Source organism: Nomascus leucogenys, chromosome 2 (genome assembly GCF_006542625.1).
Source record: "Nomascus leucogenys isolate Asia chromosome 2, Asia_NLE_v1, whole genome shotgun sequence".
In the NCBI taxonomy this organism is placed as follows: Eukaryota; Metazoa; Chordata; class Mammalia; order Primates; family Hylobatidae; genus Nomascus; species Nomascus leucogenys.
In genome coordinates, this window is record NC_044382.1 from 80105118 (window position 1) to 80116946 (window position 11829).

At 47.2% G+C, this 11829-nt stretch overlaps 1 protein-coding gene across 1 annotated transcript in view; it reads right to left on the reverse strand.

Moving 5' to 3' along the window:
* LCMT1 (leucine carboxyl methyltransferase 1) overlaps nt 1-11445 on the reverse strand; it is a 67711-nt gene extending 56266 nt beyond the window's left edge. Inside the window, exon 1 of the mRNA XM_003261646.4 lies at nt 11161-11445. Within this exon, the coding sequence (XP_003261694.1) occupies nt 11161-11273 (113 nt within the window). The 5' untranslated portion in view covers nt 11274-11445. The remainder of the gene's footprint in view (nt 1-11160) is intronic.
* Nucleotides 11446-11829: the final 384 nt, after the last annotated feature.

Here is an 11829-nt window from a genome sequence, read left to right on the forward strand (position 1 = left end):
ATGAACAAGCCAACCATAAAACCAAAGCCAGAAAAATGATAAAAGATAAGTTGTAATAATTGGAAATAGCCTAAGCATTGCCCAAAACTCACAACCTATAAAGGTAAAGATTGTCAGATTTCGCCTCATAAAGATTTAAAACTTCTGAAGCTGGGCACAGTGGCAAGTGCCTATTTCCCAGCTACGTAGGAGATTGAGGCAGGAGGATCACTTGAGCCCAGGAGTTCGAGACCAGCCTGGGCAACACAGCAAGATCCTGTCTCAAAATAAAGAAAAAAAGATTTACAATTTCTGAATTATGAAATGTGGACCAAGAGACAAGCATCAGCTTGACAGAAAATACTGCAACCAAAGCAGAGGTAAAGGATAACTATGCCTGAAATAAAATGTTCTTACAAATCAGCAAGAAAAATACAACTAAACAAGACACAACAAACAGCCCAACAGGAAATAACATGGGCTGGAAGCAGTGGCTCGCACCTGTAATCCCAACACTTTGGAGGTCAAGGAGGGCAGATCACTTGAGCCCAGGAGTTCAAGACCAGCCTGGGCAACAAAGTGAGACCCCATCTCTATAAAAAATAAAAACATAAAAATAAATAAAACAACATAGTCAGGCAAGGTAGTGCATACCTGTGATCCCAGCTACTCGGGAGGGTGAGGTGGGAGGATCGCTTGAGGAACCAGGGAGGTCAAGGCTGCAGTGACCCAAGATTGTGCCACTGCTCTCCAGCCTGGGCGACAGAGTGAGACTGTCTCAAACAATAATAATAATAATAATAATCAGGAGAGAAGGTTCACATAAGAAATATCAATGACAGTGAGCAGATTTTAAATGCTCAGCCTCATGAGTGATTATAGGATAGAAATTAAAGAGACAGCCTATTTTCTACCCAGCAGCTGGTAAACAACAAAAGACACTGAGACTATTCAATAATTAGCATGGCATTCACCACAGGTAGGTACAACTGATATAACCTCTTTCAAGAAGCATTTTGCAGAAACTTCTCCCTGGAAATCTATTTCACAAGAAAATTCACACACACGTGCAAAAATGCTGATCACAACACTATTTTCAGAGCAAAACCAGAGCCACCTAAATGATGAACAACCGAAGAGTGGCCAAAGTACGAACCTGCAGAACACTGTGCAGCCATTAAAAACAATGAGGCAGATCTCTGTGAAATGACATGGACAATATGCTCCTATTAAGCCACTGATATGGTTTGGCTGTGTCCTCACCCAAAATCTCACCCTGAATTGTAATCCCCATAATCCCTACATGTCAAGGGCAGGACCAAGTGGAGGTAACTGGATCATGGGGACTGTTTCCCCCATGCTGTTCTCATGTCACGAGATCTGATGCTTTTACAAACAACTGGCATTTCCCCTGCTAGCACTCACTCCGCCCTGCCACCCTCTGAAGAAGGTACCTGCGTCTCCTTTGCCTTCCGCCATGACTGTAAGTTTCCTGAGGCCTAGCAATGGGAACTGAGTCAATTAAATCTTTTTCCTTTATAAATTACTCAGTCTCAGGTATTTCTTCATAGCAGTATGAGAACAAACTAATACAGCCATTAAGGGGAGAAAAAAGAACTCACTCTTCTGTCATTAAAAAATTAACCTTTTAAGAGAAAAAAATAATTTGAAATTGATATTTTTTTTCTTTTTTTTTTTTTGAGATGGAGTCTCACACTCTGTCACCAGGCTGGGGTGCAGTGGCGTGATCTCGGCTCACTGCAACCTCTGACTGCCGGGTTCAAGCAATTCTCCTGACTCAGCCTCCCAAGTAGCTGGGATTACAGGCTCCCACCACCACCCCCAGCTAATTTTTGTATTTTTAGTAGAGACGGGGTTTCACCATGTTGGCCAGGATGGTCTCAATCTCCTGACCTCGTGATCTGCCTGCCTCAGCCTCCCAAAGTGTTGGGATTACAGGCGTAAGCCACCACGCCTGGCCAAAATTGATATTCTTGATGTAAAAATCATCAACTTCGGCAAACACATCCCAAAATTTAATCTGCTCCTTAAAAAAATGAAAACAAGGCCAAGTGTGTTGGCTCATGCCTATAATCCTAGCACTTTGGGAGGCCAAGGTGGGAGGATTGCTTGAGGCCCAGGAGTTTGAGACCAGTCTAGGCAACATGGCAAAACCCCGTCTCTACAAAAAAAAAATACAAAAATCAGCCAGGCCTGGTGACGCATTCCTACGGTCCCAGCTACTCGGGACACTGAGGTGGGAGGATCACCTGAGCCCAGGGAGGTCAAGGCTGTAGTAAGCTGTGAGTATACCACTGCCCTCCACCCTAGGCCACAGAGTAAGACCTCATCTCAAAAAAAAAAAAAGAAAAGAAAAAAAAGAAAACAAGGCCAGGCACGGTGTCTCACGCCTGTAATCCAAGCCCTTTGGGAAGCCAAGGCAGGCGGATCACTTGAGGTCAGGAGTTCGAGAACAGCCTGGCTTCATGGTGAAAGCCCGTCTCTACTAAAAAATACAAAAATTAGCCAGGTGTGGTGGCGCATGCCTGTAATCCCAGCTACTTGGGAGGCTGAGGCATGAGAATCACTTGAACCTGGGAGGCAGATGTTGCAGTGAGCCGAGATCACGCCACTGTACTCCAGCTTGGGTGACAGAGTGAGACTCTGTCTCAAAAAAAAAAAGAGAAAACACATATAGGAGGCTGAAACAGAAAAACTGAAGGAGCAATCTGCAGTGAGAATCACGCCACTGTACTCCAGCTTGGGTGACAGAGTGAGACTCTATCTCAAAAAAAAAAAAAAAAAAAAAAAAATAGAAAAAAAAGAAATCAAAAACCATAAAATTTAAATTAGCCGGGCGCGGTGGCACGTGCCTGTAATTCCAGCACTTGGGAGGCTGAGGCAGGAGAATCGCTTGAACCTGGGAGGCAGAGGTTGCAGTGAGCCGAGATCGCACCGTTGCACTCCAGCCTGGGCAACAAGAGTGAAACTCCGTCTCAAAAAAAAAAAAAAAAAAAAAAAAAAAAAACCCATAAAATTTCACTTTATTGATGGACAAAGTTTTTTGTTTTTTTGTTTTTTTGTTTTTTTGAGACAGTCTTGCTCTGTCGCCCAGGCTGGAGTGCAGTGGTGCAATCTTGGCTCACTGCAACCTCCGCCTCTTGGGTTCAAGTGATTCTCCTGCCTCAGCCTCCCAAGTAGCTGGGACTACAGGCACCTGCCGCCACACCCAGGTAATTTTTTGTATTTTTAGTAGAGACGGGATTTCACCATGTTAGCCAGGATGGTCTCCATCTCCTGACCTCATAATCTGCCTGCCTCAGCCTCCCAAAGTGCTGGGATTACAGGCGTGAGCCACTGCACCTGGACTGATAGACAAGTTTTACAGCTAATTTATGTTTAACAGAATGTTCTAGCTCTGAAGTGGCATGTCTTCTCTGGGGATGGAAAGCAGCACCTGCCTTGAAAATATTTCAGATCACAATCTCGACCTTACTCTCTGGGGCATAGCTAAGAAGATGCCATCAGGATGCAGGAAAGGCCTTGGGCTAAGCCGTGAGGAAAAACTTGGCTTTGTGGAGAGACCCTGTGACCTGCTAAAGGGGAGAACATTTTTCCATGCAGCTGAAAATGAGATTAAGTTCTATAATTTTCACAATGAAATTTCAGCCTTATAAGCCCAACACATAGACCACTAAAAGTCAGTAAAACGGAAAACCAGAATGTTAAGACCTCATCAGGAAATACAATCTTGAACATGTGTGCTCAGTTCCTGTCACTGTGGCCAGCTGACAAATACAGCTCATGTGGCACAAAGGTAGGAATGGACTGTGCTCGGGATCGCATCTATTCCAGTGCAGAGATGAACACTAGGCACTTTCCAAATTACAACTGGGCCGATGACCACCAAGAAGATGAACAGGGTGTTATGAGAACATTTAACAGAAGCTAGATCTTGTCTGCGAGTGTCAGAGAGGCCTCTTGGAGTGAGCCACATTTGAGCTAAGCCAAAAACCTTGGAGTCATCTTGGGCCCCTCAGTCTCGCCCCATATCCACTCCGCCAGAATATTCTATCAACTCCACCTTCAAAATGCACCCAGAATCTGATACATTCTCAGCACCTCCATCACCACTATCCTGATCCAAGCACCAGCCTGTCTCACAGGGGACACCCCCACAGCCGACTAACTGATCCTGCCTCTGTCCTCACCCCGGCAGTCTGCTCCTAACGGAGGCTGAAGCAATGCTGTTAAAACCAAGTCAGGCCACCTCACTCTTCAGTTCCAAATGCTCCAACAGCTCCCATCCCACTGAGAGGAAAAGTCGGGTCCTTACAAGAGCCTCCCTTGCGTGACCTGCAGCATCTGCCCCCGCCTCCTGCGCCCATGCTCTCCCAGATCTATCCTGCACTCTTCCCCATCCCTCACCCTGGTCTTGCTCCTGGAACAGGTCAGGCTGGCTCTTGCCTCAGGGCCTTTCTACTCTCCTGCTTCTCTCTGCTGGGCACTGCTTCCCCAGACACCCAGAGGGCTCACTCCCTGCCCCCTGCAAGTCTTTCCTCTGTACTGACCTCAGTGAGGCCTTCCCTGGCCACCCCATCTCAGATGACAACTCCTTCCAACACACCCACTGCATCTCCCACCACCATCTCACACGCCACATATCGTGCTGATTTGTTTCCTGGCTATTCCCCACCCACCCCCACTCCAGGAACCAACGCTCCATAAGAGCAGCATCCTGTGTTTGGCTCACTTATGCACTGGCAGGGTCTAGGACAGCACCTCCATAACCGAAGCAGGCACTCAACAAAGAATGTAGAGTGAATGCACTAACCTAGGAGATAATGTGGAACTAAACAGGCAAGGGAGGGTGGAGGAAGTGTTCCAGGCAGAGGGAATGGCATGCTCCAGGGCCCCGAGGATGGAAGAAACAGGGCATATTACATGAACTGAAAGGATGGCAGTGACGAGGGAGGGAAGTGTGGTATGAAGTGAGGCTGGGGAAGTACACAGAGCAGGCTGGGCCCTGTAGCCCACGTAAGAAATGTTGGTCTTTTTCTAATGGCAACAGGAGGCCATTAAGCTAGGGAGTGACATGATCAAATGGGCCTTTTACAAATCTCTGGCTTCAGTGTGAGATACAGATTTGAGGGAGGTAACAGTGACCGGGAGAGCCCATTTGGGAGACTAGTACCATAGTTCAGATCACAGATGGCAGAAACAGAGGTTGAGGAAAGTTGATTCCTTTCCTTACTTAGCCAAATAATTCCCTCATCCCCTAAATACTTAGCAGATAAAAGTTAACAGGACTGGGTGACTGACTGCACAAGAGGGCAAGTAAAAGGGCAGTTCCAAGATGATGTCAATTTTTTTTTTTTTTTTGAGACGGAGTCTCCCTCTGTTACCCAGGCCGGAGTACAGTAGTACAATCCCAGTACTCTGCAACCTCTACTTTGCCGGTTCAAGTGATTCTCCTGCTTCAGCCTCCCAATAGCTGGGATTACAGGCACACGCCACCACGCCCAGTTAATTTTTGTATTTTTAGTAGAGATGGGGTTTCACCATGTTGGCCAGGTTGGTCTAAAACTTCTGACCTCAGGTGATCCACCCACCTTGGCTCCAAAAGTGCTAGGATTACAGGTGTAAGCCACCACACCTGGCCTTAACTTGTGAACTGAATAAACCATGACACCATTCACTGAGTTGCAGCTTGGGAATGGCAGGGAGAACACAGGAGCTGATATGAAGCAGTTTTGGAAATAGTTAACTGGAGGTAATACTGAGACATCCAAGTGGAGATGTCCAGCTGGCGGCCTATCAGGCTAGAGTGAGCAGATCATGAAAAGGTACAGTATGTATGTCATGCAACAAAGTGCAGATGTTTACCTTGCAGCTGATGGGGAATCAAAAGGTTTTTAGGTGAGTGACAGAATAAGATTTGCGATCCTGACAATCACCCTGGCCAGCAGGTAAGAGCGCACTGCAACAGATCAGGTGAGTGAGGAGAGCCAAGCAAGGGCTATGGTTGTGGAAAAGAGAGGAAGATGTCCCTTTTGTCACCAACCCTACTCCCACGTAGCTGCTAGGAATTTTTCTAAAACACAAACCAAGATCATATCAGTTCTGCACTCAAAATCCCTTAGGATAAAACCCATACTCCTTGGGACCGTCCACGATTCACTGTCTGAGCAGCTTTCTAAGTTCTAACCTGCTACCCACTCCCTACTCTCTGTCAAGTTCACCTAATATACCACTCTACTCCAGTCTCCATGCCTCTGCTCCTGCTGCTGTCTTCTGCCTGGCAAACCCCAGTTTCTGGTTTATCTCTTTTTTTTTGTTTTCTGAGACAGGATCTCATTTTGTCACCCAGGCTGCAGTGCAGTGGCACAATCTCAGCTCACTGTAGCCTCGACCTCCTGGGCTCAAGTGATCTCCCACTTCAGCCCCAAGATAGATGGGACTACTGGCATGCACCACGACACTGGTTAATTTTTTGTATTTTTTTTGTGTGTGTGGAAAGGAGGTTTCCCCATGTTGCCCAGGCTGGTCTTGAACTCCTGAGCTCAGGTGATCCGCCTGCCTTGGCTTCTCCAAGTGCCAGGATTACCAGTTTATCTCTTTAACACCTCCTCCACTGTGGAAAAGAGAAGAGCGGCACTGACCTCCAGGACCTGGCCTGGTGCTGTGGGCCAGGCCCTAATGTTGTTGGAAGCTGGCTGGCACCCATAGGAAGGCCATGTTATTCTCCTGTTGGACATAAACAATCGCACAGACCACCCACACAAGGGCACTCTGCACCACTGATGACAGGAGACGAAACGAGACCACCTCATCATTTTGTCTAAGCAGAGAAAAAAGCAAGGTCACTGTGCCACCCACGGAATACCAGACATCTCTTTCTCCCAGCTGATAGAAGTGACTGTGGCTTCTTTACATGTTACAGCTTTAGCCTTACAGCAGCCAAATCTCCTTCTAGAAAAGATGGAGCTAATGGATAGAATTTTCCCACCTCCTTTCAGTACCCAACACAGGGAAAACCCCTTGACCTTCCCCCAAATCATCCAGCCAAAGCCCAGATCCTAAAGGTCTAACACCCTCTTACTGATGTGCCCCACAGTTCCTCATGGTGTGAGTTTTCCCTCCTTGCAACAAATAATAAACCCAGCTTGCTTAACCACAGGTGTTTCTGGTGGTCTTTATTGGAGGAATTCACAACTGTAAAAGTAAAAAAGGATGATTATGTTTCTTGAGGGAAGGCTGGGCATGGTGACTCATGCCTATAATCCCAGCACTTTGGGAGGCTGAGGCAGGTGGATCACCTGAGGTCAGGAGTTCGAGACCAGCCTGACCAACATGGTGAAACCCCTTCTCTACTAAAAATACAAAAATTAGCCAGGTGTGGTGGCAGGCGCCTGTAGTCCCAGCTACTCAGGAGGCTGAAGCAGGAGAATCACTTGAACCTGGGAGGGAGAGGTTGCAGTAAACCAACATCGCTCCACTGCACTCCAGCCTGGGCAACAAGAGCCAAACTCCCTCTCAAAACAAAACAAGTTTCTTTAGGGGAGGTTAAGGGAGTTTCATTCTAAGGGCTCCCATTTTCTATGTTAAGCAATAGCTGATATTATCTTGAGAATGAAAAAGGGGTGGGGTAAATCAGAAGTCTGAAGAAAGTGAAAAATGTCTGAATTAAGTATCCAGAGAAAGGGAGAGTGAGCTGATCTGAGAAACAAACTAGGATAGTCAGGTTCTGTTAAGGGCACAGTTGAGGTTGGCTGACATGATCATAGTGGCACCAAGCCACCCTACTGTGTGATTTCTATCACCTGTATTCAAGGCAAAAATGGATAGTTTGGTTAAACCAGCATTTTGGGTCTACTAAGACCAAAGGGCAAGGAAGATAAATGCACTGTCAACAGAATTACTGAGGGATGAAGGATGAACTCTAAGTAATCAATTAAGAGGTAACAGCAGAGGGAACATCTAAAAGACAGAAAACCACTGAGGTGCTGAGAAGAAATGGGCACAGCATGGGAAATAGAAAATAACTGGTCAAGTAACTTGGAAAAAGGGGTCAGGGCTGGAGAGTGTTGCACTCTCATCTGTGAGGCAGTGCAGCATCAGGATAAAAACACAGGGTATCACGGTGGGAATGGGTGACAGAATCAGACAGGAAGAGTTGATCACTGCAGATCAGGTGTTCAAGAAAGTGAGTGTCTCGTGCATAGGCTCCAAGTGGATGCTGAAGTCACCTAAGGTGAAGTCATGAACTGAGGTAGAGGACACTGTGGACCAGGCACCCCAGTCTTCCATGAATGAGGTGAATGATCAGGAGAAGGTGAACAACAGCAATCAGGAGGGCTCCAGCTGGGCAGGAAGGATCTCCATGGAATGAGATGGGGGACACACACAGGAGGACACAAAGCTCAAATACCTGATCCTGAGATACACAGGGGATGAGAAGAAGGAGGAGCCACAGGAGAGGGCTTCAAGAATGGGATATCCCTGGGGAAAGGTCAGGGTGAAGGCAAAGGGAGGGAGGGAATGGCTAAGGAGAGGCTAACGAAATAGAAGCTGATGTTGATTATCAGGTGGTAACTGCAGAGGACACAGTGAGGGGTTGGTGGGATGGTTGGGTCACAGGTAAACAAAAGAGGGGACAACAGACTCAGTGGCATAGTATGATGGACATCATAAGGAGAGCAGAGAAGGGAAGGAGAGTGGGCTACCATGAAAAGTGCTCAATTGATACCTATTGAGTCAAATGGAATTAGTGTAAACCTAATATATCCAACCAGAAAACTTCTGATACCACAAGTCCAGGATCATAATGATGACAATGAGGGGTGGTGATGACAGTAACTACCAATTCTGAACACCTCCGGTATGCCAAGCACTGTTGGAAGCACTCCACATTTCACCTGCACAGCAATCCTCTGAGACAGATAACATCCTCCTTTATCCGCAGAAGGACTCTGTACCAAAGGAAGAAGCAAACTAAACAGAAGTAAAAGATTTACAGGTGCCCCAGAAGGCTGACTGGCTTTTTATTTTATAGCTATAACTCACTCAGGGCAGCAGGAACCACCCTAACTCATAGCTACTGCACATTCAGCAACTTTAACTAAACAATATTCAGCCTGGAGGGAAATCAAAACTAGCAATAATAATTTGCTGAGGGCTTCACTTTGTGTCAGATCCTCTGCATCGATAATCTCATTTAATCCTGACACCCATAAAGGTTACCTTTATTATCACTGTTTTAAAAATGAAAAGACTAGGCTGGGCGGGGTGGCTCACACCTGTAATCCGAGCACTTTGGGAGGCCAAGGCAAGCGGATCACTTGAGGTCAGGAGTTCAAGACCAGCCTGGCCAATGTGGTGAATCCTGTCTCCACTAAAAATGCAAAAATTAGCCGGGCATGGTGGTGTGTGCCTGTGATCCCAGCTACCTGGGAGGCTGAGGCAGGAGAATCACTTGAACCTGGCACGTGGAAGTTACAGTGAGCCAAGACAGCTGTGGCCAATAGTAACTGAAAGCCACAGAACAAAAAAAGCTGAGTATAATCCACTCAAATTCACAAATTTCACAAGGGACTGCCTCTAAGACTTTAATACTTGTGTATTTATTAATTTAATCAATCACCACTTACACGGACTACATGCCAGACACTTCTCCAAGCGCTCTACTAATATTAAATATCATTTTTGTCCACACCCACCTATGACGCATTATTATACTCCCCATTTTACAGATCAGGAAACTGAGCCACAGAAAGGTTTAGTAATTTTCCCGACTTTATACTGCCAGTAAGTGGCAAAGCTCAGTTTGACAGTCTAGCTCCAGAATCCATGCTCTGAATGTTTAGTTCCCAAGAACCTATAAAAAGTGCAAGGTTTAATCCAACACACTGGTTTTCCCCACACTACATGGCCTCAGCCTCCTTCTCCCACCTTAAAAGCATTCTTTGAGTTCTTCTAACAGTTCACACTCCTCTGAACACTCCTACAACTTTCCTATTTTTCAAGCCTTTACTTCTCACTTTTTTTGTTGTTTTTGGGATGTAGTCTCACACTCTCACCCAGGTTGGAGTGCAATGATGCGATCTTGGCTCACCGCAACCTCTGCCTGCTGGGTTCAAATGATTCTCCTGCCTCAGCCTCCCGAGTAGCTAGGATTACAGGCACTGGCCACCACACCCAGCTAATGTTTGTATTTTTAGTAGAGACAGGGTTTCACCATGTTGGCCAGGCTGGTCTCGAACTCCTGACCTCATGATCTGCCCACCTCGGCCTCCCAAAGTGCTGGGATTATAGGCGTGAACCACCGTGCCCGAACTCTTCTCACCTTAAACATCACTGACAAAATTACAAACTCTAATGGCACTGCTGTATTTGTCAACACTCAACACAAAAAATCATAATTATGTATTTCATAGGTAATTATTTGCTTCCTGTCTCTCTTTTCCAACTAAGCTGTGAGTTCCAGTATGTCTGACACCACGTCTGTCTTGTTCTTGGTGTATTTCCACCATTGAATTCCTACTAACCAGCCCAAAGTAAGGGCCTGGCAGAAAGTAAGGTCTCAAAAAATTTTGTTGAATGAAAGAATAAATGACGGACATTCAAGCCTCATGTTTTCTCTTTCTCTGACATGTACCTCTGCTGGCTACGCCCCCATCCCCACCACCACACCCTTAACAGTGGAGACTTAGTGTGGTACTGGCTCTGCAAAGAGATATTACCTGGCTCTGGGCGGGTTATTTCCCCTCGTCATCCTGAGTTTCAGGTGCACAACAGGGATCACACCAACCCCCTAAAGAATGCAACCTACAAAAGAGAGAGAACCTACACCTCTCATCCTTGTAACCCACCAAGGCTGGAGCTATTTGCTTCATGTTTGTCTTTCTAGCAGCGTTTAGCTCCAAGAAGCCCAAGGCCTCGTCTGCCCCGTTCAGGGGCCTGCTCCCATCGACGGTACCCAGGCTTGCCGCCTGCCTGGCTCACAGCAAAAGCTCAGAAACGATTCGTTAAATAAATGAAGCCCTGCTCCGTGCACTTCACAGGTGGGAAGCGAGGGTCGTGCGAGGCGGGGGCTGCATCCCCCGTCTTCAGACGCAAGCCCGTCTCCCACCTAGGCCCGCGCCCCAGATGCCGGCCCCGAACCCTGAGCCTGACAGGCACCTCTTGCACAGGGAAGCATCTTCGCAGGTGCCGCGCACGCCCTCGTCGTCTGCGTCGCAGCTCGAGGTGGAAGAGCAGGAGGTGATAGAGGACTCCCTCTGCCTAGTGGCCATGGGCGTGGAGGTTCCGGGGAGCTGTGCCCGCCAGGGACATGGAAGCGGGGTCGACGGGCGGCGGGAGACGGCTCGAGCCACAGGCAAAAAGCAACAGAAGAGGGTAGGGCCCCACCTGGCTCAGCTGGCGCGGCTCAGTGACGCCGCCCACGCCGGCTGCCCCACCAACCTCTCCGCTTATTGGCTCCTCTTCCGAGTCGCTCATTGAGCAATTATCCTGCCCTTGCAGCCTACAAAGTTGCTCATTGGATAATTATTTTGGCACCGCCCACATAACCCGGAAATTTGACTAGGAAAAACAAACTAAACAGTAGGAGAGTATCGCAATCCTTTCTGGGAAGTGTAGTCTTAGATGCCTGGAGAAGTCGCCCGATTTCTGCTTGCTGGTCGCGAAACTTTATAGCTGTAATTAACTCAGGGCAGAACAGCTAGCAGAATCCTCAGCGTTCGGGCAAAGGGCAGAGAAGCCAGCCAGAAGCAACAAGTGTAAGTTGTTACATTCAGTCCGGGCTCAGTGTCATTCAATTTTACAAAATTTTGTTGTGTGCTGACTCTT